At 49.7% G+C, this 26,006-nt stretch overlaps 1 protein-coding gene across 1 annotated transcript in view; it reads right to left on the bottom strand.

The window, feature by feature from the left end:
* Positions 1 to 3,393: 3,393 nt before the first annotated feature.
* MYOM3 (myomesin 3) overlaps positions 3,394 to 26,006 on the bottom strand; it is a 49,197-nt gene continuing 26,584 nt past the window's right edge. Inside the window, exons 18-37 of the mRNA XM_077150820.1 lie at positions 25,742 to 25,929; positions 25,362 to 25,488; positions 24,114 to 24,292; positions 21,244 to 21,358; positions 20,073 to 20,229; positions 19,283 to 19,392; positions 17,689 to 17,733; positions 16,972 to 17,108; positions 13,669 to 13,813; positions 13,425 to 13,484; positions 12,994 to 13,061; positions 11,921 to 12,031; positions 10,114 to 10,201; positions 9,614 to 9,652; positions 9,244 to 9,352; positions 7,900 to 8,063; positions 7,656 to 7,692; positions 7,438 to 7,460; positions 5,759 to 5,814; positions 3,394 to 4,915 (exon numbers count right to left, since the gene is read on the bottom strand). Of these exons, the coding sequence (XP_077006935.1) occupies positions 4,652 to 4,915; positions 5,759 to 5,814; positions 7,438 to 7,460; positions 7,656 to 7,692; positions 7,900 to 8,063; positions 9,244 to 9,352; positions 9,614 to 9,652; positions 10,114 to 10,201; positions 11,921 to 12,031; positions 12,994 to 13,061; positions 13,425 to 13,484; positions 13,669 to 13,813; positions 16,972 to 17,108; positions 17,689 to 17,733; positions 19,283 to 19,392; positions 20,073 to 20,229; positions 21,244 to 21,358; positions 24,114 to 24,292; positions 25,362 to 25,488; positions 25,742 to 25,929 (2,222 nt within the window). The 3' untranslated portion in view covers positions 3,394 to 4,651. The remainder of the gene's footprint in view (positions 4,916 to 5,758; positions 5,815 to 7,437; positions 7,461 to 7,655; positions 7,693 to 7,899; positions 8,064 to 9,243; positions 9,353 to 9,613; positions 9,653 to 10,113; positions 10,202 to 11,920; positions 12,032 to 12,993; positions 13,062 to 13,424; positions 13,485 to 13,668; positions 13,814 to 16,971; positions 17,109 to 17,688; positions 17,734 to 19,282; positions 19,393 to 20,072; positions 20,230 to 21,243; positions 21,359 to 24,113; positions 24,293 to 25,361; positions 25,489 to 25,741; positions 25,930 to 26,006) is intronic.

Below are 26,006 nucleotides of genomic sequence, written 5' to 3'. Positions count from 1 at the left end.
GCAGAAAATACCCCCCAAATCTTCTGTGGTGTGTGAATTGGGAATGCTTTCAGCTCAAAGAAATAAAGGCAGAAGGGATTTATTTTTCTCTTCTAAGTAGTCTGGAGGTGGGTGGCTAAGGGCCTGGCATCAGCAGCTTGATGATTTCAGTGCTGGCATATCTGCAATTCACTTTTCTTCGTGGTCACAAGATGGCTGCCCAAGCTCTAGACATCATGTCCTCATTTGAGGCAGGAAGAAGGAGGAAGGGAAAAAGCACTTTCTGTCTCCTTGTTCAAGAACATCAAGAACTTTCTAAGATGCCCCAGCAGATCTCTGCTTAGATCTGTTTAACCAGAACCTGCAGTACAAGGAGCCTGGGAAAGTGACTATTTAGCTCCTTAGTCTCTACAGCGGAGGGGGCAGTGAGGAAGGGGTAGGGATATCCATTAGGCTGCTGAATAAACGGTGTCTCCCACAAGCCCTTATTTCTGGTGGGTGGCTGTTTTTTACTTTTCTCCTCTATGCTCTTCTGTGTTGTCCAATTTTTCTACAACAGGCATTTACGATTTCTATCATTGAAAAAATAAACACTACCTAAAAAATCCCTTTTAAGGTTGTGAGTTCCCATGTCTGAAAACGTACATACTGTCATCAGTCAAAAATGTGCAGGAGTGACTGTCCTGCCCCCTGGACTGTGATTCCAGGGAATGGGTGGGGGTGGGGGGTGGGGGGTGGGGGGAATGCATCATTGTTTAGTTCCTGCCGTTATCAGGCACTGGGCTGGACATGGGCGAACATCATGCATCTCATTCCCACGGTCCTCCTTTTACAGATGAGATGCAGAAAATTTAAATAACTCATTCAAGGCCGTACCACGATTAAATACAAAGCTGGACCTCAGATTACACCACCAGGTGTCCTGCCACATAGTTAAGTTCAATAAAAGGTTTTGCTGAATGAATACACGGCCGATGAATCATTTGGATGTGTGTGTGTGTGTGTTTTAAGCACAGCACCATTTGCTAATTATTTCTTATAAAGAACCTATGTTGCCGTTCATTTTAATTAGTGCAATTGGAAAATAACAGGCTGTATAAATTGCCTGCAAGTGAAGAGCTCTGTGCTTACTTGCCTGTATCTAATGTCTTTGACTAACTGCCAGACACAGATAACCAGTATACTTTGAGATGAAGAGACAGCTGAGGATTTGCTTCCCATGGGTCTTTTCTTTCTTTCTATTAAAAAAAAATTATGAAAAATTTCAATCATTTGCTAGAAGTAGAGAAAATGGTAGGATGAACCCCCGTGTACCTATCGTCAGACTTCAAACATTATCAATATTTTGCTAACTTTTTTACTTATCTCCTCTTCTCCCACTTTTTTTTTTTTTGAGCTTAAGTATTTTAAAGCAAACCAAGGACTCATTTCACCATGAACATTTCCATAGATGGAATGAAAAGGCTCTTGTGTGGCCTTGATTCTCTTCTTTAGATCTGCTCACACAGGAAGCTGTGACGTGGAAAGCAGCCCAGGGGCCTGCGGATTTCTGGGAGGCCCGGAGGGGAGGGGCACATTCCACAGACACTGTGCAATTTGTTTTGCTCTGAGCCCAGGGTACTTCTCTGCTGAGAGTCCTCCAGCCTCAGGACTGATAACTTTTCTCACAGACAGAAATATCAAATATCTGACTTCCCCTAGCTAGGGACATCTGGGGCATATTGCTTCCCAAACTATATTTGGCATCAGAATGTCACCCAAGTTGCTTCAAGCTATTTGGGAATTTTTAGATATTGAAAGAATCAGCTAGAGCCAGGGCTGAGGCCGGGTGGAGAGAGGTTAATGATTACTCAGGGCAGTCATTTCCCACCAGGGTTCTTGTCTCTCCTGCAGTTCCTGGTTAGTGCCAGGAATTGCATGAGAGAAGGGAAGGTGGCATAGAGCTGTGGGGGTAGGGTGGCAGGTGGTGTGGTAAAGGGGGACCCCACTGGCCACTATCCTCCCTTCAACCTGCACACCCTGCCCGGGCTTCTGGAAACTCAGCTTGCTGGGAGATCCGCCGAGGGTTCTTGAAGGATGCTGGAATTTGTGCTTGCTGATGGTTCCACCGGAGAAGGCATGCAAAATTCCTGACTTAGTGTTCCATGGAGTGTTCCAGGGACCAAACAGAACCAACCGGGATGTTTTCCAGAATCCAGGAAAAGAATAATACAGGAGCAAGTGGGAATTGTAGCTAAGGGGGAAGTAGAGGAGCCCAGCAAGCAGGACGCTGGAAAGAGTAGACCAGGCAGGAGTCAGGAGTGGTCCTGCACAGAGAGCAGGTCAGAAATGAGGGAGGAAGGCCAGTGGTTCAGGCGGTTGAGTGGGACTGAACATCTCACTCTGCCGGAGAACGGGGCCAAGGAGCCACCTCCGTTCACACATCACTCCCCTTACTCTGGCCATTCTCAAGTGTTTCTTGAGAACTGAGGCACCACTGGCCTCCGGCGTCCGGCGTCACTCAGGGCCAGCACTCCTGGCAGGGGGGACATCTGCTGAGCCAGCAGTCCCCGGGAACTCAGGTTCTCGCCCTGACTGCCAGTGACCTCGAGGCGCCTCAGCTGCCACATCTGTAGGAACTGGGCCAGTTTTGCTGTCCCAGGTGATCTGAGGAGCACTGGGGTCTGAGAATGCTTTGTGACCTTTCGGGTGTGGGGCTGCCCAACTTATTCTCGTCATCACGACCCCTGCAGACTCTGTGTTGTGGTGAGGGTCCTGAGAAGTAGGAGGAGGGAGGTGCTCTGGGGCAGCTGAAGGGCTCATGGAAGGCTGTTCATGTTTTAATGAAAAGGTGCGTGGCTAGTGGGCTGGCCACTTTCATTGAAATCTGTGACTTTTTTTTTTTTTTGACTCATTCTAGAAGCCAAGTCTCTCCTCAGAGATTGCAAGTGTGAAAGTGGGTGGATGGGCTAAGGCGGAGTCTGACTTCACCACATCTCCACAGGAGGAGAAAAGCAAAGGAGACTCAAGTTCTGGGGAGCGATACGAATCTTAGCGTCAGCTGGAAGGGGCCTCAGAAATGATCTTTCAGCACCTGGTGGTACAGGTGGGAAACTGAGGCACGGAGAAAGGGAACACAGCTGTTGAAGATCACGCAGTGAGTATGTGGTGGAGGGCATTTCCAGCCCATATGTGTTTGCCTCCAGGACCTTCAGGATTCCCCAAACTTGTTCTCACCCAGGGCACAATCAGGGACCCCTGAGCAATGTCCTCATTGACCCAGGCCTCACAGATCACACAGCCCAGTGCACAAGCCACTGGGGTTATAAATCACCCACGTCTGATGCATCCCGTGGTGGTAGATGTAGCCCTGATTCATTTTATCCCTAAGTTCCAAAGTCATTTCAGAAATCAGAGGCGAGTGTCACCTCCTGGTCTTGAGAAGATGGGTAATTTTTATTTTCTTCCTTTAAATTATAATTTCCAGGGTTTTCCAAATTTTTACAACAAACACCTTACTTTTTATAATCAAAAAAATAATAATAATAAAAAAGTGTAGGAAATCAGAGCCCAGTTCTGCATTGACACCCATTAGTTAAGGCCAACTAGTATTTGTCCTGCCAGGCAGGAATTCCTGGAAGAATTCCTAAAAGCTATCCAACTCTCTAGCTGGGCACCCAAGGCTGCCTGGGCAGCTTGCCCCTCCTCCTCACCTTTGCTCACACCATGCTCTGCTCCTGAAATGTCCCTCTCCCATTGCCACCACAAAATCAGATTTATTTTTCAGAGTCCAGCACCAATTCTGCCCCTTCCGATGCAGGGGTTTTGAAGCCTCACCTCCTGCAGTTGAGATAAATGTCTTTCTCTTTTGACCTCTGGTGGCACTTTATTTGGACTTGCTTTATAAACCTTATATTCTGTCTTGTCCTGGAGTCATTTGCACCCAAAACTTTTTCTCCTACTATATGGAGGCCTCTTTAAGGGCAGGACCTGCACAGTTTTTATCTTTGTGTTCCCAGAGTTACCCTTAACCTGGTGCATGCAAGACTTTAAATAAGTATTTATCGAACTTACGTGAATTGAAAATTTGGCATCTTAAAAGAGAGCTATCGTGATATATCAGTATATGGCAGGCTTTGTCAAACTCAGTACTGTGGATATATGGGGCCAGATAATTGTTTGTTGTAGGGAGCAGTCCTACAGCACTGTAGGGTGCTCACAGATCCCTGGCCTCCACCTCCAAGGTGCCAGTAGAATCCTCCTTTAATTGTGACAATTAAAAACGAACACTGGCCCAGTGTCCTCTGGGGAGCAAAATTACCTCCTGTTGACAATCACTGACTGATAAATGGTCTATGAGGGTTTAATAATCCCTAGAAGTAGGAATTCCATTTGATAGATGACAAAGCCAAGACTCATGGAGAGATTAGAGGTGAAACTAAGTCTTGCATCTGGGTCTCCTTCTCCAAGTCCAGTGCTCACCCTACTATCCTAGAGGCCTCCCAGGACACTAGAAAGGTCTTTGCTTTCCAAGTCTGGTGTGTCCACCTCATCCTTGCCCTCACATCCTGGGTTCCACCCTGTCCTTTCTCCCCTCTGCTCTGCCCCATGGCCTGGGTCAGGATGTGTCCCACTGGTTGGCCCTACTGCTCCATGCAGACCAGACCTCAGGCTGTGCCTGCAACATGCCTGGTCACATCTTCTTCACGTCCTTAGGCTCCTCCCCATGCTTGAACACGCTGATGGTGACCTGGCCCGTCTCGGAGCCGTACTTGTTCTTGACGAAGACGCCATAGCGCCCGCTGTCCTCACTGCTGACCTTGTTGATGGTGATGGTGACCTCTGTCCCCCTCACCTCCATGCGGTAGCGGTCAAGGAAGGTGACAGGCTGGTCATTCTTCAGCCAAGCGATCTCAGGGGTGGGGTCACCGGAGACAATGCAGGTCAGGCACAGGGTCTGTTTTGAAGGACAGAACAAGATGACTCAGTTTCATATCATGTTATAATCCTTGGCATTCACCCAGAAAGTTCCTAGGACAACTTGTTCCTTGTGATAAATTCGTTACATGTGTTTTCACTGTAACCCTTAAAGTGATAATATTAAAGGTAGAGAGATATTTAATTTAAGCCCATGTCCTTTTGACTAAAGTGCTAGCTAGAATTTCAAGCAATTATTGCTCTAGCAATTATTTGCTACAGAATGGCCTGCAGGTCATTATGATTTTACCATGCAAATAAGGTTATATTGCTTTAGAACAGAAATTCTTGGAATTGAGTTTGAAACTTCTTGAACAAGCTCTAATGCAGACCACTGTAGTGTAATGTGTAAACACAAAGGCTCTGGGGACGGGTGAAGCCCAGCTCTGTCCCTTCCTTAGGTAAATCCCTCAACCTCCCTGGGCCTCACCCTCCCCACCATTTTTAAGTGGTTGCCTTGATTAAACTAGTGGAAATGTTTAACACACATGGAATAGTGGTTGGCACAATGTAAACACCATAAAAAAAGCTAAGTGTCATTTCCTAGAACATTAGACTTGCACAGTTTCAGGAAGGGCTCTTAGGATCATCCAGTCAAAATCTTATGGAAACTGAAGCCTCAAAACAGAAATGACCCTCAGGGCCACCTAGAGGCCACCATGAGGTGGGGTCCTGTGGCCAGGCTATGGTGGATCCAGACCTTTTGGCTGACCAGCTACTCTTTGGCTTATGAATCCACAATGCACCACTGTCTTACGATCTGTGATCGACACGATAAAACCCACGTGTGGGCTGAAGGCCATGGGTTGAGAAGGGTCTGTACCTTATCTTCCATAATTGTGGCCACGTCTGGCAGGCCCCTCACGACTTTGGCACGATCTGGAAGGGAAAAAAAGAGATCCCAGGATGAATGCTTTCCTGCCAGCTGCTTCACGGAAGCAGATTTCCATAGAGTTGAGGTTTTTTTGTAAACCATGCTTCTTTTTTTCTATTTTGATCAGTTTGGGTGGAAATCCCTAAAATTTATTTTATGTTTCCTTGCTTCCATAAGTAGAAGATATGGGAGATGAAGTGTTTCTGTCATTGCTTTTAGGTCACTGCTTGACCGGTGGTGCTGAGGTGACAGCGAGGCGCCCTTCCCTCTCTGACCGGGGGAGAAGGTCAGTGAGATGGCTGTGAGCCTTAAACTGGTAGAATGGACACACTGTGGGTGTGATGGACCCATTAAGGGGGTGAGCCAAGGGGAGGTCAGGAAAAGTGGGACAGAGCCACGTATGGTCAAGGGAGGGATCTGGTGGCCACTGTGGGCGGGCAGCAAGAGAAGGTGGTTGCACATCACTAAGCAGAAAGCCACTGGATTCCTCATCCTGCCACAGAAGCTGTGGGCAGACGGTATGGTGAGGAGAGGCCCAGGCCATGATCAGGGAGTGCAGAGAGCCCACAGCTGACCATGTCTGTCCAATTGGGACATAAGGGGAGCAGGACCCTGGCTGTGGTGGGGAAGGCCCCAAGGATGGACCAGGTAGGGCAGGGATTTTCCCGGGCGCCCTCCACAGTTGGGGTGAACCCACCCACTTTGCTTGACTCTGATTCCACAGGCCCGGGCAACCATGCATTGGCAGGTGCAACTTCCCTCTATTAGGGAAGGCTGAGGAGGCGCCCTGTCAGGGACATGGCATTCCAGGACCGGACGGCATGTTCCTGCCTAGAAGATGATTAGATTGGCCGTGTGACCCACTCAAGGGAGCCGGAGAGGCTGGTCCTGGGCAGCTCCTTCCACCGAGGTGGACGTCCCTGCACGGGCTGCAGCCCTGCGGCCCTTAGACCTTAGTGCTCCATTTCAGACGGCGATCGGAACACCAAGCCCAGGCCTTCCCGTCAAGTGGGGACACTTGGGGACTGTGAAGTCATGTAGGATGAATTTCACCCCCACGAATGATCCCAAGCTAGCAGCATTTCTAGTCCTCCTATCAGTTTCTTAGAGTTTTTCAGTTCCCTCCTTTGCCAGGCAGTAGGGGCTGCTTGGTTCAGCAGCCAGAAGTCACGGCCTCACAGACGCTCCTACTTCTCATCTGCCGGGTCCGTACAGGGGAAGGCCCACCTCTTGGGAGCTGGGTGGTCTCGGACCGGCTGAGGGAGACCCAATGGGGGCAGCCCCCAGCGCATGGTGGCTCAGAGGCTGGGGCCGTCTCTGTGGTTTTGGGGCCATGTTCTGGATCGGGCGAGGTCCCAAAGCCCCAGCAGCCCGAACCAGCTTCAGCCCAGTGCCTCCTGCTGTCCCCTGCCCTTCGGGTCCCACCCATGTGGCTGGTGCTTGGCCCCAGGGCCGCACTGGGAGCTTCCACGGTGAATTCTGGGACTTCTCCGGCAGCTCTTGCCCCCGGGAACCCGCCTCCCCGCGCGCAGAGGCACGGACAGGCCCCGCCGGGCACTGCACGCCCCGCAGCCCGGCATTTGGCCTGAGTGCCCGGAAACCAGAATGGCGGGCAGGCCGAGACTTACTCTTCTCGATGATGGCCGCGGCTCTGAAAAGCAGAAGGAGGGAAAGGCGTGAGGGACCCTGTGTTAACGGTCACACCTGCCCGGGTAGGGGTGACGGGGAGAAGAGGGAAAGGTGGAGCTGGCTGGGGCTCCCGGGAAGGGTGCTGGGCACAGCTCGTCTCCCCCATGCCCCACCCCAGGCCTGTAACCCACACGGAGAGACAGAGAGAGCAACTTACTTCAGTCGCTGGTGCTCGGCCAGGGCGTCGTCAAAGGCTGCGGGAAGGGACAGGACGGGGAGGGGGTCAGTGCCTCGGCCCGGTGACCCGCAGGCCCGGGGTCTAGCGCTGGCCAGTTGCACCACACTCTCCTCCCCCTTCCGGGTGTCTTGGGCCAGTGCCAGGATGGGGTGGGGGGATGGGGGTCCCGCACAAGACCATGGGATTTCCAAACATGTCTCTCTGCGGGGGTGGCTGGACTCACCTTGCCCAGAGAGATCGGTTGAGAGCTGCCGGGAGTCCTTCCCAGCCGCTATTTCCAGGGTGTATTTGCCCTTGTCCGAGTCCTTGGGGTCCAGGATGTGGAGCCAGATCTCATCCAGGGTGGTGCCAGCCCTGAACCGATCGCCGCTCTCCAGGCGTTTCTCTCTGGGTTGCCGGGCAAAGAAAGGGTTAACCCGGCTCGGCCCTTCAGTGACAGCACTACAGGTCAGAGTACACCCCCTACCCCAATCTCCGCTCCTGGGGTTTTGTCTCATGTTCCACGGGCAGAGGGCAGTGTCTATCCGCCAGACAGTGGCTGAACAGCCATCCATTCATTCATTCATCATTCAACCATCTGTTTGTTTATTCATCAGCTCTTGTGGTGCGTCGCCTTGTGCTGGTGCTGAGGCTGCTGCTGTGACATGGTCCCCAGCCTCCAGGGTCCGTGTTCGCCACCTCCCCATGAGGCACGTCCATACGCTCCTGGGGCTTCTCCCTACAATCCCTTCCTCCTAGCCCTTGAAGCCATATAAAGTTCAACTCCTTTTCTTGCTTAAATTTCCTCCCTGAAGACACCCTGACTCATGTCCCCAGTGTTGCCCTGCAGAAGCTGTCCCTCTGGGCTGAACTGTGCACTCAGAAACTCTAGCTAGGAAGCCCCGTTGTCCTGAAATTCAATCCGGCTTTGCCTCTCACTTATTTGACAAATACAACCAAGTCAGTCTAGCCTTCTCCATGGAGTGGGTGCAGTAATGTCTGCGCCACAAGGCTGAGGCACGCAAACGATAAGAAACTCTGGAAAGGCTTGTTTCCAAACCATTTGGGATCACTGAGTCCCTGGCTAAATTTTAGTCCTGCATTTCTGTGGATTCTTTATCTGTCCTGCCTTCATTTAGTTGCCAGTCTCACAGGTCCCTTTTGCCTGCACTTTCTCCTGTATGTGGGTGCCTGGTGGCCTGAGTTTGCTAAGGTTGCAGAGGGCCCCCAGGATATTGTGACTCACCCAACTCTCTGGTTCTTCCTGGGTTCTCCATTTCCTCCCTCCCCCAGTTCTCAGATATTGCTCTGACACAATGATCCTGTTGTGTCTATGAATATATTGGAAAAATGGGGCTACCACCAGGTTTCCCACCTTCCCTGTGTGTCCAGGCAAGAACTTTTCCTCCTCTGACTGCTATTCCCTATCCCTGACTCCCTCTGTGGGCAGCAGGACCGGGGGGAGACCCTCAAGTCCATCCATCCCTTGGGACTGTGCTCTGATGGAGGGACTGGGTGTGGGCGAGCTCCTCTGGCAGGTGCAGGGGCCCCTCCAGCCTGGCTAGGGCTGCAGGGCAGGCAGACTTACTTGTGGAACCAGGTGGTTTTCATGTACTCCACATTGTAGTACTTGACTTTGCTGAAGATTCGAATCCCTTCCTCGGTGCCCTGGATTTTCAGTGGGGCTGCAGAGAGGGCTGGGGAGGCAGAGCAGGATGGTGAGTCTTCCCAAGGCTGTCTCGGCAGCACTTTTGGGGCCATCCTGCTCAACACTGCTCTGGCGGTGGGGTTTGCAGAGTGTGCGGTGGGGGCAATGCAGTACTGCAAGCAGATACCTCTCTCTCAGTCTTAGAAGTTGAAAACTAAACCCACCCCCACATAGCCAAGGCTGATTATTGGTCCCTCTGGAGGGTGTTTGGCATCAGGGCAGGGCTGGGCAAAGAGGCAAGCTTGCTTACCACTCATCCTGCCCAGCTCCGTGAAGATGGCACCCAGGACTAGAGAGAGAAGAGGACTGTCAGCAGGTTTAAGGCTCCCCCAGGAACCCACCAAGAGGTGGGGACATTGGAAAATGCTAGTGCAGCTTACATCCTGCTCTTGGGGCCCAGGGAGCTCTGCAGGACAATTCCCATGGCTTGGTGGTGAGAGGGGGGTCCAGGGCACCATGGATGGAAGAAAAATATGCGACCGTGACCCTTTCCTGGTAGGCTGAGCCAGTCAGCCTGATGGTTGGGTCTGGTGTATTCCGGTGAGCGCAGGCAGCAGAGTCACAGACCAGGCCCCACCCACCAAGGAGCTCTGCGTGCTTGGGCAAGTCATGCAATCTCTCTGTGCCTTAGCTTCCCCATGGGCTATGAGGATGACATACGTTTTACCCCAAGGGCATTTTATTGTCTCTTGTTGCAGTGTGACCCACCGGTGGCCCTGCTGGCCTGTTTCGAACACTGCCATCTCCTACCTTCATCCGTGAGGTCCAGTATAGTGTCATCCTCCCCTCGATTATCAGAAACCACCGCTCTGTAAATCCCCTCGTACTCTGTGGACAACTAGAAAGATGGACAAGAGATGGTGGTTCCAGCATGGGTTCCACAAGGAGTGATGGACAGCATATCAGGAGGCCTGGCATCTGGGCCTGCCCCTAACCCTCTGACCTCAGTCACTATCCTTCGTCTCCCCAGGCCTCAGTTTCCTCATCTGGGGCTGGATGGTCTCTGAAGCTCCCTCCAGCTCCAGAATCCTTTAATCCTTAGCTTAGGGCTTGTCTGAGCCTGGGGAAAGGATAAGGAACGGTTGAGGGCAGAAGCAGCCAGCCTGCATTTGGAGTTACAGCCAGCTGCTCCAAGCACCGCACAGTGCCCTCCTTCTGAGCTTTTCTGAGCCTGGCACACACCCAACCTGAGGTTCTCTGAACCCTGGAGGTTCCTGGATGGAGGGGCTGCTCTGCACTTCCCAGAAGGAAGTGTGTTTTCTTTCGTCCAGGGCAAGGGAATACTTTCTGGCACATTGCGTGTCAGTTCCAAAGGAAATCTGAACCAACACTTAGCAGAGCAAAAACTTGGGATGTGCTTTTAAAATAAGGTCAAGAGATGGGAAGTGACCTCCCCTTACATGGTGTCTCCTGTCCCCTCAAAGGGCCCCCTTCCACCTTACCATCTCCACATAGTGGCCTTTGAGGCAGGATCCAAGATAGAGGTGGCTTTAATCTTGGGGTCAAGGGGCTGAACACTAACAGGCCTTTCCACACCCCTCCATCTACCCCTCCTAAGTTCCAAGTCGACCCACCCACCCACCGCCACTGGCCTACAAGGGCTCTAAAGGCCCAGCCAAACCCAGGGCTGGGAGACTGGAGTGATTCTGTCTTCATTCTCTAACCTTGTGTTTGCACTTAAATCCTCTAAGCCTCAGTTTATTCCTTGCCCTGCTACATGCTACAGATGCTGTGAGGATCCAGTGAGGTATTTCTTTGGAAGCCAGCAAGTTCTGCACCAGTGGTTTGGATGATTGTAACAAGAGCCATCTATTCATTAGTAAATATTAAGTGCCTACTTGATCCCACACCTTGTATGAGGAGCTTGTGCAGAGGTGAAGAAGGCTGATGTGGCATTGCCTTGGCCAGGATTCGGGAGGAGACCCTGAAATCATTATTCCCTTCCTAGCTAGCAAGCCCACATTTGCTGTAGCCCTCCCTGGGACTGGGGTCAGGGTAGCAGTAGCAGGACAGAAAAATATTAAGAACAAGCCTTGTTCTGTTAGCCAGACCACACACCTTTGTAGGTTGTGGGGGAGACTCGGGTGGGAGAACGGAGCTCCAGGTCCTGCTTTGTCCTGTCCAGACTCACCTGATACCCAGGCCCCTTCCTGGCCTGCATTAGACTCTTGGGGCAGGAAGGAATCTTAATGACAGCCTCCCTTCCAACCTGCTCATTTTTCCCATGAAAACTGAGGCCTGAGAGGGGGCAGGCCACACCATGAGTCAGTGGCAGGGCCAGGACTGGAGCCCAGGACTCTGTCTAAAGCCATATACAGAGGCAAAAGAAAAAAAAAAAATCAGTAATATTGATCCTGTCTTTATTTAAAATTTTGATTTATTAAAATAATGCATTGCAATAGCATCTTGGTTACTGAGGTTTTTGGCACCCCCTTACATTTTGCACTTGGGGCGAGTGCCTTACTTGTCTCACCCTAATTTTGGCCCTTCTTCTGACTCCCCTCCCCTTGCCCAGCTTGGGGCTGATGGAAGGCATAAGCCCTGGAGCTGCCCTTACCTCTTCAATGCAGAGAAGCCCTGCTCCAGTCTGTGGGTCATACTGGCCATTTGGTGCCTCTTTCTTCCGGAAGAACCACTGGAAGCGGGTCTCGGGCTTGGTGTTGGTCACCTGAGGAAGGTGGCGAAGGAGAAGACTCCATCAACTTTCTCTCTTTTTTAAGTAGAAATTTAAAACTTTTATAAGCATGAACGCCCCTCCCCCCTGGGGCTGACTCCTTCCTCTGTCACACCATCTATCTCCATGTTTCCTCTCTGGCTCTCTGACTTTTGCTAATGGGTGCCCTCTGCCACTTGAGCCCTTTCCTACCCTATTTTGTCTCATAAGTACCTAGTAGATGTCACCTCCTCCAGGAAGCCTTCCTTGAAGCATTCCCAGAATAAGCCCCTTCCCCAGTCAGGGTGAATTCATTTCCTGCACAGCGTGAGGCATGTGGTTCTCCAGTGACCCTGCCTTGGGACACTTCTTCATCCTTGTGTGCACAGTGCCTGACAGAATGTCTGGCGCATAAGAGGTGCTCTGAGTTTCCAAATGAATGTGATTCTGGGGGAGCACTCTCCCTTGCCCTCCCCTTCCCTAATCATCTAAAGACATGGTGGAGGGCTGAGAAATAACACAAGTATTGGAGTCAGACAGACTTGATCAGAACTTGGGTTCTGCCTCTTATCATATGGTCTGGAGGAGCTATCTCCCTCCTCACTTTCTCACCTGCAAAGTGGAGATGAGAATGCCTATCACAGGTGCTTGTGAGGCACGTGCAATAAAATACTCCTGGAAGCACTGAGCCCACTGCCTGCCAAGGCTAATAACACACACCAGGGAAGTCCTTCAACATATAGACCACCGGGCCCCATAGAAGCCCTTCCCGGAGCAGCAGGGAGACCTAATTCAGGGCTGACCCAACTCACACTAGCTCTGCCCTCTAGGTGCTGCCAGGGGTGCCTGTGTTTTCTGGGTTAAATGCAGTCTTCCCGGGGCTACTTCCCAGGTATGGGATCAGAGGAGAGCAAGGTTATGGAATTTGGGGGTAGGTGGGGCAGGGACAACCATGGGGCTTGGGGACAAGGGATTGCCTTGCATGTCAGCATCACTTGGCAGTCCTCTGTGACCTTCCACTGCAAAGGCTCCTCGAAATAGGGACCTGTGAGTGCAAACCAGACAAGTCAGCCCCGTTAGGGCACCAGTTTCAGCCAGGGCGCCACCTGGTGGTGAGACAGGGGAAGCCAGCTGGGGGGGCTGGAGTGGCTGGAGTGGCTAATGACCACTGTCCCCTCAGAGGCTGCCCCCACCAGGGTAAAAACGCAGAGTTTAAGGAGGCATTCATTTTCAGGGTCAGGCAAGTGCTGTTCTGTTCTGGGACCCACACAGAGATGGACTGAGTTGCAGTGGACCTCAGGGCCCCAGCAGAGCTGAGGAAGCTATAACCCACTCGTCCAGCAGTTTCCCCCCACCTGCCACTGACCTGGTGCACGAAGCTTCCGAATTTCACCCTAACAGTTCTTACCCTGTTTTCTCTTCCAGTCTCTTCGCTTAGCATCTGCCTGCCTTAGAAGTTTGTCAAAATCTGTGAATAATAAGGGGGACCAGCATGAGCCAAGGGAAGCACAGGCCCAGAGAGGGGACATTAGGAGGGACAGAAGACACAGGACACATTCAACAAACATCAAAGCTCCCAGTTGAGAGTCTGCGGGGAACCAGGTGCAGGGGTCAGGGGTCAGAGGTCAGGGGCCGGGCAGGATGTGGCTGACCGTCATCCACCAGTGCCAGGGTGATCTGGTTTTTGGCTTTTCCGTCTTGGAGCTGAGCAGTATATGACCCCTTGTCATCCTCCGATAAGTTCTGGATGATCACTTCCACCAGGCCCCTCTCTCGGTCAAAAGTGATTTTGCGGTTCTGGGGAAAACAAACCCCCAGAGTCTTTTTTTGGCCCTTTTCCCATCCTGGGAATCACCCCCTACCCTGACCCTCTGGCCCCTGGGAACGTTCTCGACCAGGCAGGCAAAGGAAGGAGTCCTAGGTGCTGGATGCTAATCACAATTAGTAGTGAGCTCCCAACCCCTACGGTGCCATACTTTTTGCTATTTTCTGCTTCTTTTAGAATTTAGTAAGAAAAAAAAAGCCATAAAAATATAAGGGATAATATAAATATGCCTGTATACATGCTTAATGCAAGTTTACACTGCGTCGTATTTGCTTCCGATTTCTTCTCGAGAAGCAAAGCATTTTGGATATGTGGAAATCCTCCTTGTTCCAGTCTCTGCTTCTCTTTCTTCCTCTTCATCCCCAGGGTCGCCACTCTTGCCAACTTGGTGTGTAAATACAGTCCGTGTATGGATACAACACATGTACTCATAAACAATGTGTCATGTTATATTTCATAACTAACCATTTATGTAAATAGGGTCAGATTATATTGTTCTGCAACTTACTTTTTTCATTCAACATTATTTTGTAACTATCCATGTTCAAATGTTTGGATGCACTTCATTTATTTTTTTTTTCATGGGCAGGAACTGGGAATTGAACCTGGGTCTCTGGTGTGGCAGGTGAGAACTCTGCCTACTGAGCCACCATGGCCTGCCCAGTTCATTCATTTTTAATTGTAGTATAATATTCCATCATGCAATTATATGCTGTCATTTATTTATCTACTTCCCTACTGACGGTTATCTGGAATATCTGCATTGTTTCTTTTCCTTTCTTTTGTATTACTATTAACAAGCTACAGGAACATCCTAGAATACGTGTTCAGGAGATCCTCTAGGGTCTATACCTGATGTGGAATTGCTCTATAATATGCTATGTGAATCTCAGCTTCACTAAGTGTTAAGTGTTGCAAAATTGTTCTCCAAAATGGTAATAATGTTTGGCACCCCACCCAATGTGGACGCTCTTGGGGCAACAACTGATTTTGTTAGACTTTCAATGTACACTTCCTGCATTACTCAGGGACGTCATGTGGACTTTCCATTCTGGGATTTGGTTCTTTAATATCCTTTGACCATTGTTTTTCTACTGAGTGTTTTGTAGTTTTATTTTCCTGTCAATTTGTAGGAGTTTAAAATATATACTTAGTCTGTATTCTTATCCTTTGTCTTTTGCAAATATTTTCTCCTAGTCTGTTGTCTGCTTTAATTTTGTTTAAAATGTCTTTTTGTCAAAAATAAATGTTAAATTTTGTGCCTTGTTTAAGAACTCCTTCCCTACTCAGGTTCTAAAACTATGTTCCTATATTTTCTTCTGACAGTTCTGAAAATTTTATTTTCCACATGCAGGCTCTCATTCCCTCTGGTTTTAGTTGTATATATGATTTGAAGGAGGAATAATTTTATTTTCATATTCTATAGGGATAATTAATCGATTATTCTAACACTACATATTAAAAAGTCCATACTTTGCATGCTTCCTCTACCATGTGACAAGGTTATGCTTCATCTTTGCACAGAACTTTCGATTCTGTTTTCTCATTTGCTTCTCCTGATCCTGGGATAATGAGCCCCATTTTACAGATGGAGTAACTGAGGCCAACAGAGGTGACAGGACCTGCTAGAGGTTACATGGCCCACAGGGGGTGTAAATGAATCTTCTGACTTCTAGCCCAGAGCTCTTTCTTCTCTGTCAGAACTAGAACCCCTCTCTACAACACAGATTTTCTGGTGGCTGTTTTGCCATCTGGAGATGAAATTCACAAATATGAGATTGAATTATGAGATTTAAATCTCATAAAGATCATGAGCTCTAAATGACCATGTTTGTAAGTAAAAAGAGTTGGATATTGGCAACTCTTACCATTCAATCTAATACAACCGATCTACACACATTAAATTTAAAAATCAATGTAACACTCTAACTGTAATATATAGAAGAAAATAAAGTCATTATCTAGTACTTGGACCAGACAAGCTGAAATGCAGAGGGGTCAGCCTCTCCAGAACATCAACTAATTCCATCTCCCTATTCCATATTATTGACAGCCTCTTCTAACATGAAAAATTTAGAATGGGCATAGCCCAAATACCCCTAAAGAGTGGGATAGAAAGATCAAAGGTGATGGTGAAGTTAAATGAGTATGATTGCTGAATCATTATACTGATATTTCTTTTAGTCTCCAGTATCTTAGAGCAGTTAGAAGTAAAAACCTAAAATTGTGGAATTGTAACCCATACCAAACTCTGAAATCTGCTCTACACCTAATTGTTGTGATGTGTTGAAATTTTTTTTTTTGTATGTATGCTATTTTTCTCAAAAAAGAAAAAAAACAGTTGACTGTGGTGATGAATGCACAGCTATATGATGATATTGTGAACCCTGATTGTACACTTTGAATGATTTACATGGTGTGTGAATATATAATATAAATCAATAAAAAATAAAATATATATACATAACCTAAAAAAATCAGTGCAATTCTCGAACGATAATATGTAGAAGAAATAAAAAGTCATTTACATTAAAATAATAAGCATTCAATAGGAAGTTACTCAGACAATCTTATTAGAGGGAGTCAGAGGTCTGCACTGGATTTATAATGAATTGGTTTGGATTCAGGAGAAGGAAGAAAAGCAAAAAGGTCAGAAACTATTCTGTACAGGAAGAACAGAAAAATTAAACAAAAGAGTATAGGTAAAGCGGGTGATAGGAGAAAAGATCTACATTCAGTGCCTGCTAAAACTGTGCAGAAAATCTTCGTAGTTATTATTTATTTACATAAAATAGATTTAGGGTTAAGTTTGGCTTATCATAAACATGAATGTAGATTTTTCATCTTAAGAATGTCTGGCAGGACAGTCAAAAGTTGTGAGGGGCGTGGTCAATTCTTTGCTTATGGGGTCTCCCTCGCATGGCGACTGTTTACATCTCTGTCTTTTACCCCATGTACAAAAAGTCAGGTGACCACACCCACTCCACGGAGACAGCCCCAAGAGCCTAGTCATTTCTGAAATGCCCGCCAGGGGGCGGTACCGGCGCGCGGAGAACCATCGACCTGCGCCAGCCCCCGACGGGCTGCTCTCCGGAGAAACCTCAGTTAGGAATTCCCAGCGCCCAGTTACCGGCGAGCTGAAGATCTCCTTCTCATTGAAGATGAGATGTAGCTCAGCGGCCGGAGACAACTTCTCCACTTCCAGCCAAAGCCGCACCTCTCCTTGCTCGAGAATGTCAACGTTCCAGCCAGAGATGAGTTTGATCACTGGGGGGACACAGGACCGGGACGGGTGGGCGGGGTGGGTGGGGATCCCTCCCACCCAGGCCAGCCCCACGTGGAGCAAATCGTTGCATTTAACATAAAAAAGCTTGGAAAACCCAAAGGCAGCATTGCTGGTTTGGGGGTGGTGGTGGTTTTGCCACCTGCTTCTTGAATCATAATCAATCTCTGTGAAGCATTTCCCCCTCCTAGGTCTCTGGGGGCAGCACTCCTCAAGGTGGCTGTGCATTGGAACCCCTGAGGACTTTCAGAAGTACTGATGACTGGGCCCCATCTCCAGAGATTCTGATTTAATCCGGGGTGGGGGTGGGGTATGGCCTGGGCATTGGGATTTTTACAAGCTCCCAGGATGATTGTCATGTGCAGCCAAGTTTGCAGACCCCTGCTCCAGGTACTGCACACTACCCCTAGCTAATGGGGAGAAGCAGAAGTTTAGGTCATCCAAAATCCAAATGAGAAGAGAGGCAATAATAATAATCATGATGCTTTCTAGCTCCCCACTCCACTCAGCTCTGCTCGGGACAGTCAGCCCCTGCCCGAGCTGCTTGAGGCTGCAGCTGCTTACCTGGGTTTCTGATCTCATGGCTCAACTTCTTCAGTTTGTTCAGTTCTGGGACAGGGAAGAGCAAAGAAGAAAACGGCGGATGAAATCCCAGGGCCAGCAGGGTCCATGGGAACCATTCTTGGGTTCCATGCTGGGAGAAAGATCTGAGATCTGCAACTCCCCCACACCCACCCAATGTGAGGTCCGCTGGCTGCTCAGGGGTGGATGCTCAGTGCTGTGGGCCCTGGACCCCCGGGTACCAAGAAATGCCGAGGGCTGCTGCTGGCCACCCCATATTGTTCTCCTTGTCCTAAATCAAGCTCCTCCTCCTTGGAGAAGCCCCGACACGTGTCCTGCACTGCATTATCTCCTCCAACCCTCGTACAATCCTGTGGGTGCACGATATTGTCCCCGCTTTATAGGTGACAGCTTCTGGACCTCTCCAGTTCCTAATGATTCCCAGACCCACTGTAATCAGGCATCCAGGTGTCTGAGGATCTGGCATGCACACTGGGCACTGCAGTCTAGAAGAATCTAAGGCTACTCTGCAGAGTGCTGTCTCATTTGCTAACAGTTTCTCTGTGGCAGGTTTGTTTCTTCAGCCAAAATGAGCTCTGAACCTATATGAATGCCTGGCACGCAGGAGGTGCTAAAGAAATATGTATTTCATGGATGAATCTGCAGAGGCAGAGCCTGTGCTTCATTCTGCCTTGTAAGTAGTGGAGTCTTTAGCATGATGCCAGATTCATGGCAAGCACATGTTTAAAACTACACATGGGAAAACATCACTTTAATGGGTGTCTTCAGCGTGCATTTGAATCACCTAATTGTACATACTTCAGGTTTTACTGGGGGCTGCCAGGGATCATAATCCCCTTTTTCAGATGAGGAAATGGAAGTCCAGAGAGGTGAAGTGATTTGCCCAAAGTCAAACAGCCAGCAAATGGTGAAATTGGAATTGGGAACCAGGACTTGGCTTCTGTTTCTTAATAAGACCGAAGGCTTCATGTGCAATCAGCAAGGAAGGCAGTAGATGAGGGCTGTCCCTCAGTTGCCATGGAGACAGCAGAGAGTGAAATCTGTCGGTCACTAGCACTGATTTGGTTCAGTTCAGTTTAATTCATTAAACATGGATGGCCCTTTAGGCATGGCATCCACTATCTGGTTTGCCACAGTCTCCACTGCTTCCAATTGTGGTCCTCACTCCTGAGACCAACTGCTTTTTGCCATTCATCACTTCACTTGCTTGGTTGTTTTTCAAGGGCTACAGATGGAAGCTGATGAATTCTGATAACTTTGTCTTTATCAAAAGTGGGAAAATGAAAGATAGGCAAGAAGGATGTGAAGTGCAAGAGGCAGGGATTTTTGTCTGTTGAATTCACAGTTGTAATCCCTAGTTTCTAGAACCTTACCTGGCATATGGTAGATGCTCAACAGATATTTGTTGAATGAATAAATGAATGAATAGGTGGGTGAAGGTCTGTTTCTTGGTGGAAATTGCTGTTTACCTCACCTTTGTTGCTTCCTTGCCCGGCCTCTGTAGGCCTGTGTGCTCGTGACCTTAGTCAGGATCTGCCTTTCTGGGCAAGAGGAGGCAGTGGAGGGGGAGCCTTACCTTCCTCAGTCAGCTCATGGCTGGCTGAGATGTCTTCATCGGCATCGGTGACCACCACTGAGTAGGTGCCCAAATCCTCAAGACCGGGTTCTTTCAGGATGACCTTGGACCTGGCAGAGAGAGGATAGCAAAATCTCCAAGAGGGGCTCTTGGCCTTGTGCCCTGGAGCCTGGAAACTAGAGAATCTCTGTTGGCTCTGGGGCCCTGCATCTACCTCGGGCCCTGCCACACCTCCTTGAGGTCCCCTGCCCCAGGCGGCACTGGCCTGGCCCCTCCAGTGGCCCCTGATGGGGGGACTCTCGGGCCTAAGGTCTGCCTACAGACCACACTGCCATGTCTCTCTCCCCCCATAGCTCAAGGCATGAGATTTCTCTCCTGCAGGATGGAGCTACTGGGGAAGGAGGAGACATGGGGGTATTTGACAGGGGCTCTTGTGGCCATCTGGTCCCAACCTCTTATTTTACAGAGGAGGAAACTGAGCCGAGAGAATCTCAGAGAGCAAGTCTCTGGCAGCCCAGGCTAGAGACCAAGCCCTGGTCCTGAGCGTTTGCCTTGGAGGCACGGAGGCAGAGGCAGGCATGCTTCCTTACAAAAAAGTAATCTTCAAATGAAGGCACCCCCTCCTCACTTCCCTCTAAGGGTGACCATCCTCGGTAAAAGAGCACGTAGCCCCTTTGAGCCCCCTCTCTGGGGGTCCTGGCGGGTTGTCCCACCCAGGAGCTTCTGCCAACCAGGTGGTCACATCTGGAACCTGTTGACTAGCTGTGGCCCCTCCTCTCCCGTCATTTACCTGTTAACTTCATCCTTGACCTCTACCCTCTGGGAGTCCAGCGGGCCCTTGTAGTCCTTGGACCACTGAAACTCGGAGGAATCGGGGGCCTCGGGGGCTTCAAAAGCCAAGTAGATAAAACCCTTCTCGTCCACGCCGACCTCAATCTCCCGGGCATCTGAGGGGAGGACCCAACGGAGGACACCAGCCGTTTCAAAATAGCAAACTAGGTCATGTCCCTCCCCTGCTTACGCCCCTCTAGTGGCTTCCCAGTGCATTTGAATAAAATAAATAAAATCCTCAGGCTTTGCCTAATCTGGTTCCTTCCCAGCTCAAATGCAACCTCCTCAGTGAAGCCCTCCCTGCCCGTGCTGGCTAAAGTTCCCCCCACCCCACCACACCGCCCTCTTTTATTTCCTTAACAGCATCTGCCATGATCGTAACTCATGTCTTTTATGTAATTGCTTGTTTACTGTCCATTCCCCTTGCACACCTCCCCCATGCACACACACACACACAGAGCAGGGGCCTTGCTCTCTCATTCCCCACTGCATCTGCCTTGCAACGTGAGCACCGCTAAATATTTGTTGAATGAATGAATAATTAAATGACTAGGAAGAGAACATGCTTTAGAGTTAGGACAGCTGATGGATTCTGTCATACACTAATTTTGTGACCCGGTCATTTAACCTCTTTGAGCTATGATGAAATCAATTCTAAACTGGGAACAGTGATCCCCGCCTCAGGGGCTGGTGTGGGAACCAGGCACAGCTTCTAGGGTGTGTAACAGGAGAGGCCCTCAGAGGCTGTGCCCTCAAGGCCGAGCCATGTTGGTATTCAAAATGGAGTTGAATATTAATGTAAATATCCACCGAGAATTAGTTGCAGGGCCCCGAGAATATGGAAGAATGAAAGAGTCCATCAAATTGTATGGAAAACATATGTTCATACTGTGGAATCCCACAGAAATAAGTGGAGGTGGAGTGGGGAGGGGAAGCAGGCAAGCGGGGAAAGACAGAGCTGGGAGGAGGGTGGAGCGACTGGGGAGGAGCGGCCCTCTGGGATGGGAATCCTGTCCCCTCATCCCAGCCGCTGCCCCGCCTCACGCTTCTCCCGGCGCCCCGTCGAGTGCCACCCCCATCCCTCTGGCATGGCCCAGCAGCTGTGGCCGGCTCCCCCTGCCCGCCCCTACCTGGCTTGTCCTCCAGGAGCACGGGGTCAGTGGGCATTGATGGTTGCCCCAGACCAGCCGAATTCACAGCCTGTACCCGGAACTCGTAGCTCTTCCCTGACGGCAAGTCAGTAACCTGGGGGCCGGGGAGGCAGGGAGCCAGGGGTGAGCCCTGACGGCAGAGATTCACCCTTTACACAGTCCTGGCCGTGAGATGCAGGGAGTCAGTCTCTCATTTGTGGAACTCTGGAAGGGCACAGGTTTAAGGTGGGGGGCAGGCCAGCCACACGTAGCTCTCCAGAATTCCAGTTTTTTAATGGGCCGCTCCACCTGGAATCACTCCCCTGAGTGTCACACCTGGAACGCCACTCGCTTGATGCTTAACTCATCATCCACCTCCCAGCAGGAAAACCCTCTGTGTTCCCATCCCCTCCCCAGTGATACCAATCCATCACCCAAGAGAGAAACTGGGAGTTATCTTTTTCTTAGCCCCTCTACTTCCAATCACCAAGTTTCACCCATTTTATTTCCTTCATGTTTCTCGTATGCGGTCTCTTCCCCCATGTCCCACCATGTCCTTGATGGAGGCTTCATCTCATCTCATCTGGATTATCCCAACTGTTTCCTAAATGACATCTCTGCCTCTAGACCATTTTCCCCCATCTACCTTTCCCTCTTCCAAGCTTTCTAAGATGTTAATCTGATCATGCTTACATCTTTCAGGGGCCTTCAAGATAAAGTTCAAATATCCAAATGCCTTAAGTCTACCCAATCTTGCCTTTGCATTTGTCCTCTAACTCCTCTCTCTTCCCTCTTCATGCTGTGCCTCCCTCAGAGTCCTCGTACCTGGTGCCACGCCTGCCTGGCTTTGCCCTTGCTGAGCCCTCTGCCTGGACCGTCCTCCTCCTTGGTCCAGCTCCTACTTATCCTTCATCACCCAGCTCCAGCATATGCAAGAACTCCTGGAAACTTCTCTGACCTTCCTCCTTCGAGCTGCCTGAACTCCTTGGGTTCCCCTCCTTTGCAGCATTTATCACACAGTATTGTAATGGCCTGTTACCCAATGACCATGACTTACTTAGCTTTTTACGTCTAGAACTTGGCTCCAGACCTAGCATTAAGTAAGTGTCAAGAATGTTTACTTGAAGGAGTGAGTGAATGGTGGTCAAACATGCACATTCAGAAACTGGTGCCAAGTCCCCAAGGGTCACCCTTTCCTCGCCTGGGCCAACCCCTGAGTCTCCAATGGGAGGTGGAGAGACCATCTACGGTGCCTGGCTCTCTCGACTGTAGGGAGAGCAGCCCTCCGGAAGCAGAAATTCTGCAGAACCTCAGAGCATCTCCAGTGGCCGGGGTTGTTCCTCCCTGATTCTGTCTCAGGTCGCCTTCATTTTATTTTTTCAAAATGAACATCTTTTTTTTTTTGTTTTTTCTGATTACAAAAGAAATACATGCTTGCTGGGAAAATTTTAAACCACTAACGAAAACTATAACAACAAAGAATTCAAGTTTTCCTGCAGGCCCTCCCCAGAGATGATCAGAATTAACTTCCTGCCAAAGATCCTTATAGACATTTTAATGCAGATAAACCACGCAGAAGCATGATATGGTTCCCATTCTAAGCTAGTAGTCTTATTTTTTCCACATTGGAAGTTTTGAGCTTCATGAACCTGCCTTCTTTTCTCTTGGTACAAACTGGATTCTACTGTGTGATCTTGAAACTGCGCATTCTCCTGTCTGCTGGTGAAACACATCTCAGGAAAATGAGTTGAGAAAACATTCACTTTTCCCTAGTGCTTTAGAATCAAAGCTAACCCCCGTCACAGAACTGTCCTTACAAATGCTACTTAGGTTAAGGAGGCCTGTGAGACGTGCCGCCGAAGAAATGGTGGCTATGACCTGTGAACTCTTTGATAGCCCGAGAGTCTCTCATTCTCCCTGATTTTCTAAGTTGCTGATTTCTGTTTGCTAATAATGTTTCAGCCCACACCTTTGTTTTATGAAATGTATAAATACATGTGAGTTGTCTTGGTTCTGCCAGAAGAGGATTGTTTGTACTTCCCTTTTTTCCTATGTGTTTGGAAGTTAAAACTACCACCATCACTAATGATTAAAACTTACAACTCTTCTAGATTTTGTCCAAAGGGGTTAGTGTTTTTTTTTCATTTAAATCAACAAATATATATGTATATATACCCATAATGCACACACATATAAATATGATATATTATCTAGCATATAAGCAGCCTACTCTGTATCTGCTTCTTTTCCCCCCCTCTTAACCACTTATGCTGGGTATATTTTCGTGTCAACACATACAGATAAGCCTACCTCACTCTTTATGCTATTGCTACTCTGTATACTGCTTTACTTCTTAAATCAAAACTTGTTTTTTCTACTACCTGGCACAAGATTCCACTTTAAGGGTGCACTATTATTTTTTTAAGAAAACCCTCTACTGTTGAATATTTAAATTAGTACCAGTTTTTGCTGTTACACCCAGTACTGCAGTGAGCATCCTTGGCCGTAGGTCTTTGCATGTGTGCCTAATTAATTCTCTATAATTTGACCCTAGAAGCAGAATTCCTGGGCCAAGGGATATGCATATTCAAATGTAGATGCATCTGGCTGATGAAGTGAATTTTCAGGGAAGATTCTGCCCAGTGTGGAGTCAGGTAAGACCACCCAGCAGCCAGGGGCAGGAGGCCTGGGCTCAGCCTGCTGCCAACTTAGACCCAGCCCACTGCCAACCCTTGGGGACTCTACTGCCATTCAGTGAGGGCAGTGACCTTTGGAGGTCATTTCAGGGCTGATGCTCTGTGTGGTTTTGTAATGTCCGGTGGCAGGAAAGGATTCAGGGGTGGTTGGAGGGTGGAGGGGCAGGGACTCACCCTCAGGTGGGTGCCAGAGATGGGGTCCGGGGTGACTGGTTTCCACTCCTCGGAGCCTTCCTCCCGGACGCTGACGCGGTAGCCTGTGACTGGCCCAGCTCCCGTGTACAGCGGGGGCTCCCACTGCAGCATCAGGGAGGTGGCCCGAACCTCGGATGCCCGCACATCATAGGGGGGCCCTGTGGGAGACGGGGCAGAGAGGAAGTCAGGCAGCCAGCAGGCCAGCGGGTCAGTGGGCTAAAATGGTCAGCCTGTCAGCCACAACCAGGCCTGGGAGCGCCTGCCCTGGGCACAGTAGGGACCCGGCTGGCCTCGGCTGCACCACAAAGCTTGACTCCAAGCCTGAAACAGAAGTAAGACTCTGAAATGTGCTTGGCACCTCTTCTTCCCAGAAGCTTCCCTGCTCCTGTGCATCCCCAGGCCAGGTAGTGTTAATCCCTGTAGGGACTTCACCATGGCATATGTCGTGTAAAGGATAAGAGAGTGAGCTCTGGAGTCAAGACTCCAGGGTTCCTGTCCCAGCTCCCGTCTCTCTTGCTTATCCCCACTGCCTGTTGCCGCATCTGTGAAATGGGGGCAGTAATCATTCTCTAACTGCTGCTGTGAGCACTAGTGAGATCATTTATGCAAAGTGTCTGTGACAGCGAAGTGCACTGAATATTAGCCTCTGTTCTGTTGTCTGAAGGGTCACTCAGGGTACCTGTTTGCCGTCAGCTGAGGGTTTTGTGTAGAAAATGGAAGTGTGGTGAACAGAGTTGGACAGCTGATCCTTCCTTCCTAGGCGGGGAGGGCTTATTGGTGAGGAGGCTACTGGGATTGTGGGAGCAGGATGTAGGGCGACCACCAATCTCTGTCCAGGACTGAGGGCTTCTTGGGACATGGGAATTTCAGTAGTAAAATCAGGCAAGTCTCAGGCCCACTGGAACTAGTTGGTCACTCCAGCTGTGGGCCTTTGGGGTTTGAGATGGGCCTGTGGTGAGAATCACAGCTCAGTTAGCGTGTCCAGTTGAGAGAGGGTTTGTGCTGGTCTATGGCCAAGGGCAGGGTCCTCTAAGGCAGGGCTAACTCTCAGTCGGGGCCAGGCATTACAGGGTCAGCTTTTGTAAGGGGCTGGGGGTCTGGGGTCAGGGACCAGTAAAGCAATCTTGATTGTTCAGAGAACTCAGTGGCTTTCATCTCATGGGTTACACTTTGGGGAGGGGAGAGGTGAAGGCAGGCACCAGGCTTCAGGGCCTCCAGGCCTCTCACCTGGCTGAGGCATCGTCCACTCCTTGCATTCGAACAGGCCACTGGGTGCCGACAGTTCGCCGACACCTGCCAAGTTTGCTGCCCGAGCGCGAAACTCATAGAAGTGGCCTTCATGAAGGTTGCTGACCTTGAAGGGTAGAAACACAAAGTGTGAAGGCCAAGGCTGGAGAAGGAAAGGGGAAGAGGCGCCATGGCTAGGAGAGGTTCCTATGGGGAGCTTTAAACAACGTTGTCCAAGTAGGTCTGCACTTGAAAATTCTCTGGGTGGTTGAGGCAAAGGAACCTGAGGTCTCCTTCAACTTCAGGGCCTCAAACAGTGACTGCCAGCCTCCACCTGTCCAAGTGATGACCAGAGGCCGGCAGCCACGTTCCAGCCTTACCTTGCAGACCTGCTTTGGGAGAGGCTGCAGGTTGATTGGATGCCAGTCCAGCTCATCCGAGTCGTGCTGGTCCAGGAAGTAGCCCAGGATCTTGCAACCTCCACGACGTTTGGGGGGTTTCCACCCTATAACCATGTCATTCTTCCCACAGCTCAGAAGGATGAAGTCATATGGGGCAGATGGGGTAGCTGTGCAGAGGGAAGCAGGTGAGGGCAGATTGGGGAAGTGGTGCTTGAGGGAGCCAAGGAGTCATCCCCAGTGGGCA

Source organism: Tamandua tetradactyla, chromosome 2 (genome assembly GCF_023851605.1).
Source record: "Tamandua tetradactyla isolate mTamTet1 chromosome 2, mTamTet1.pri, whole genome shotgun sequence".
NCBI classification, from domain to species: Eukaryota; Metazoa; Chordata; class Mammalia; order Pilosa; family Myrmecophagidae; genus Tamandua; species Tamandua tetradactyla.
The sequence above is the reverse complement of the archived record's forward strand: the minus strand, read 5'-3'. Positions and strand labels throughout refer to the sequence as shown.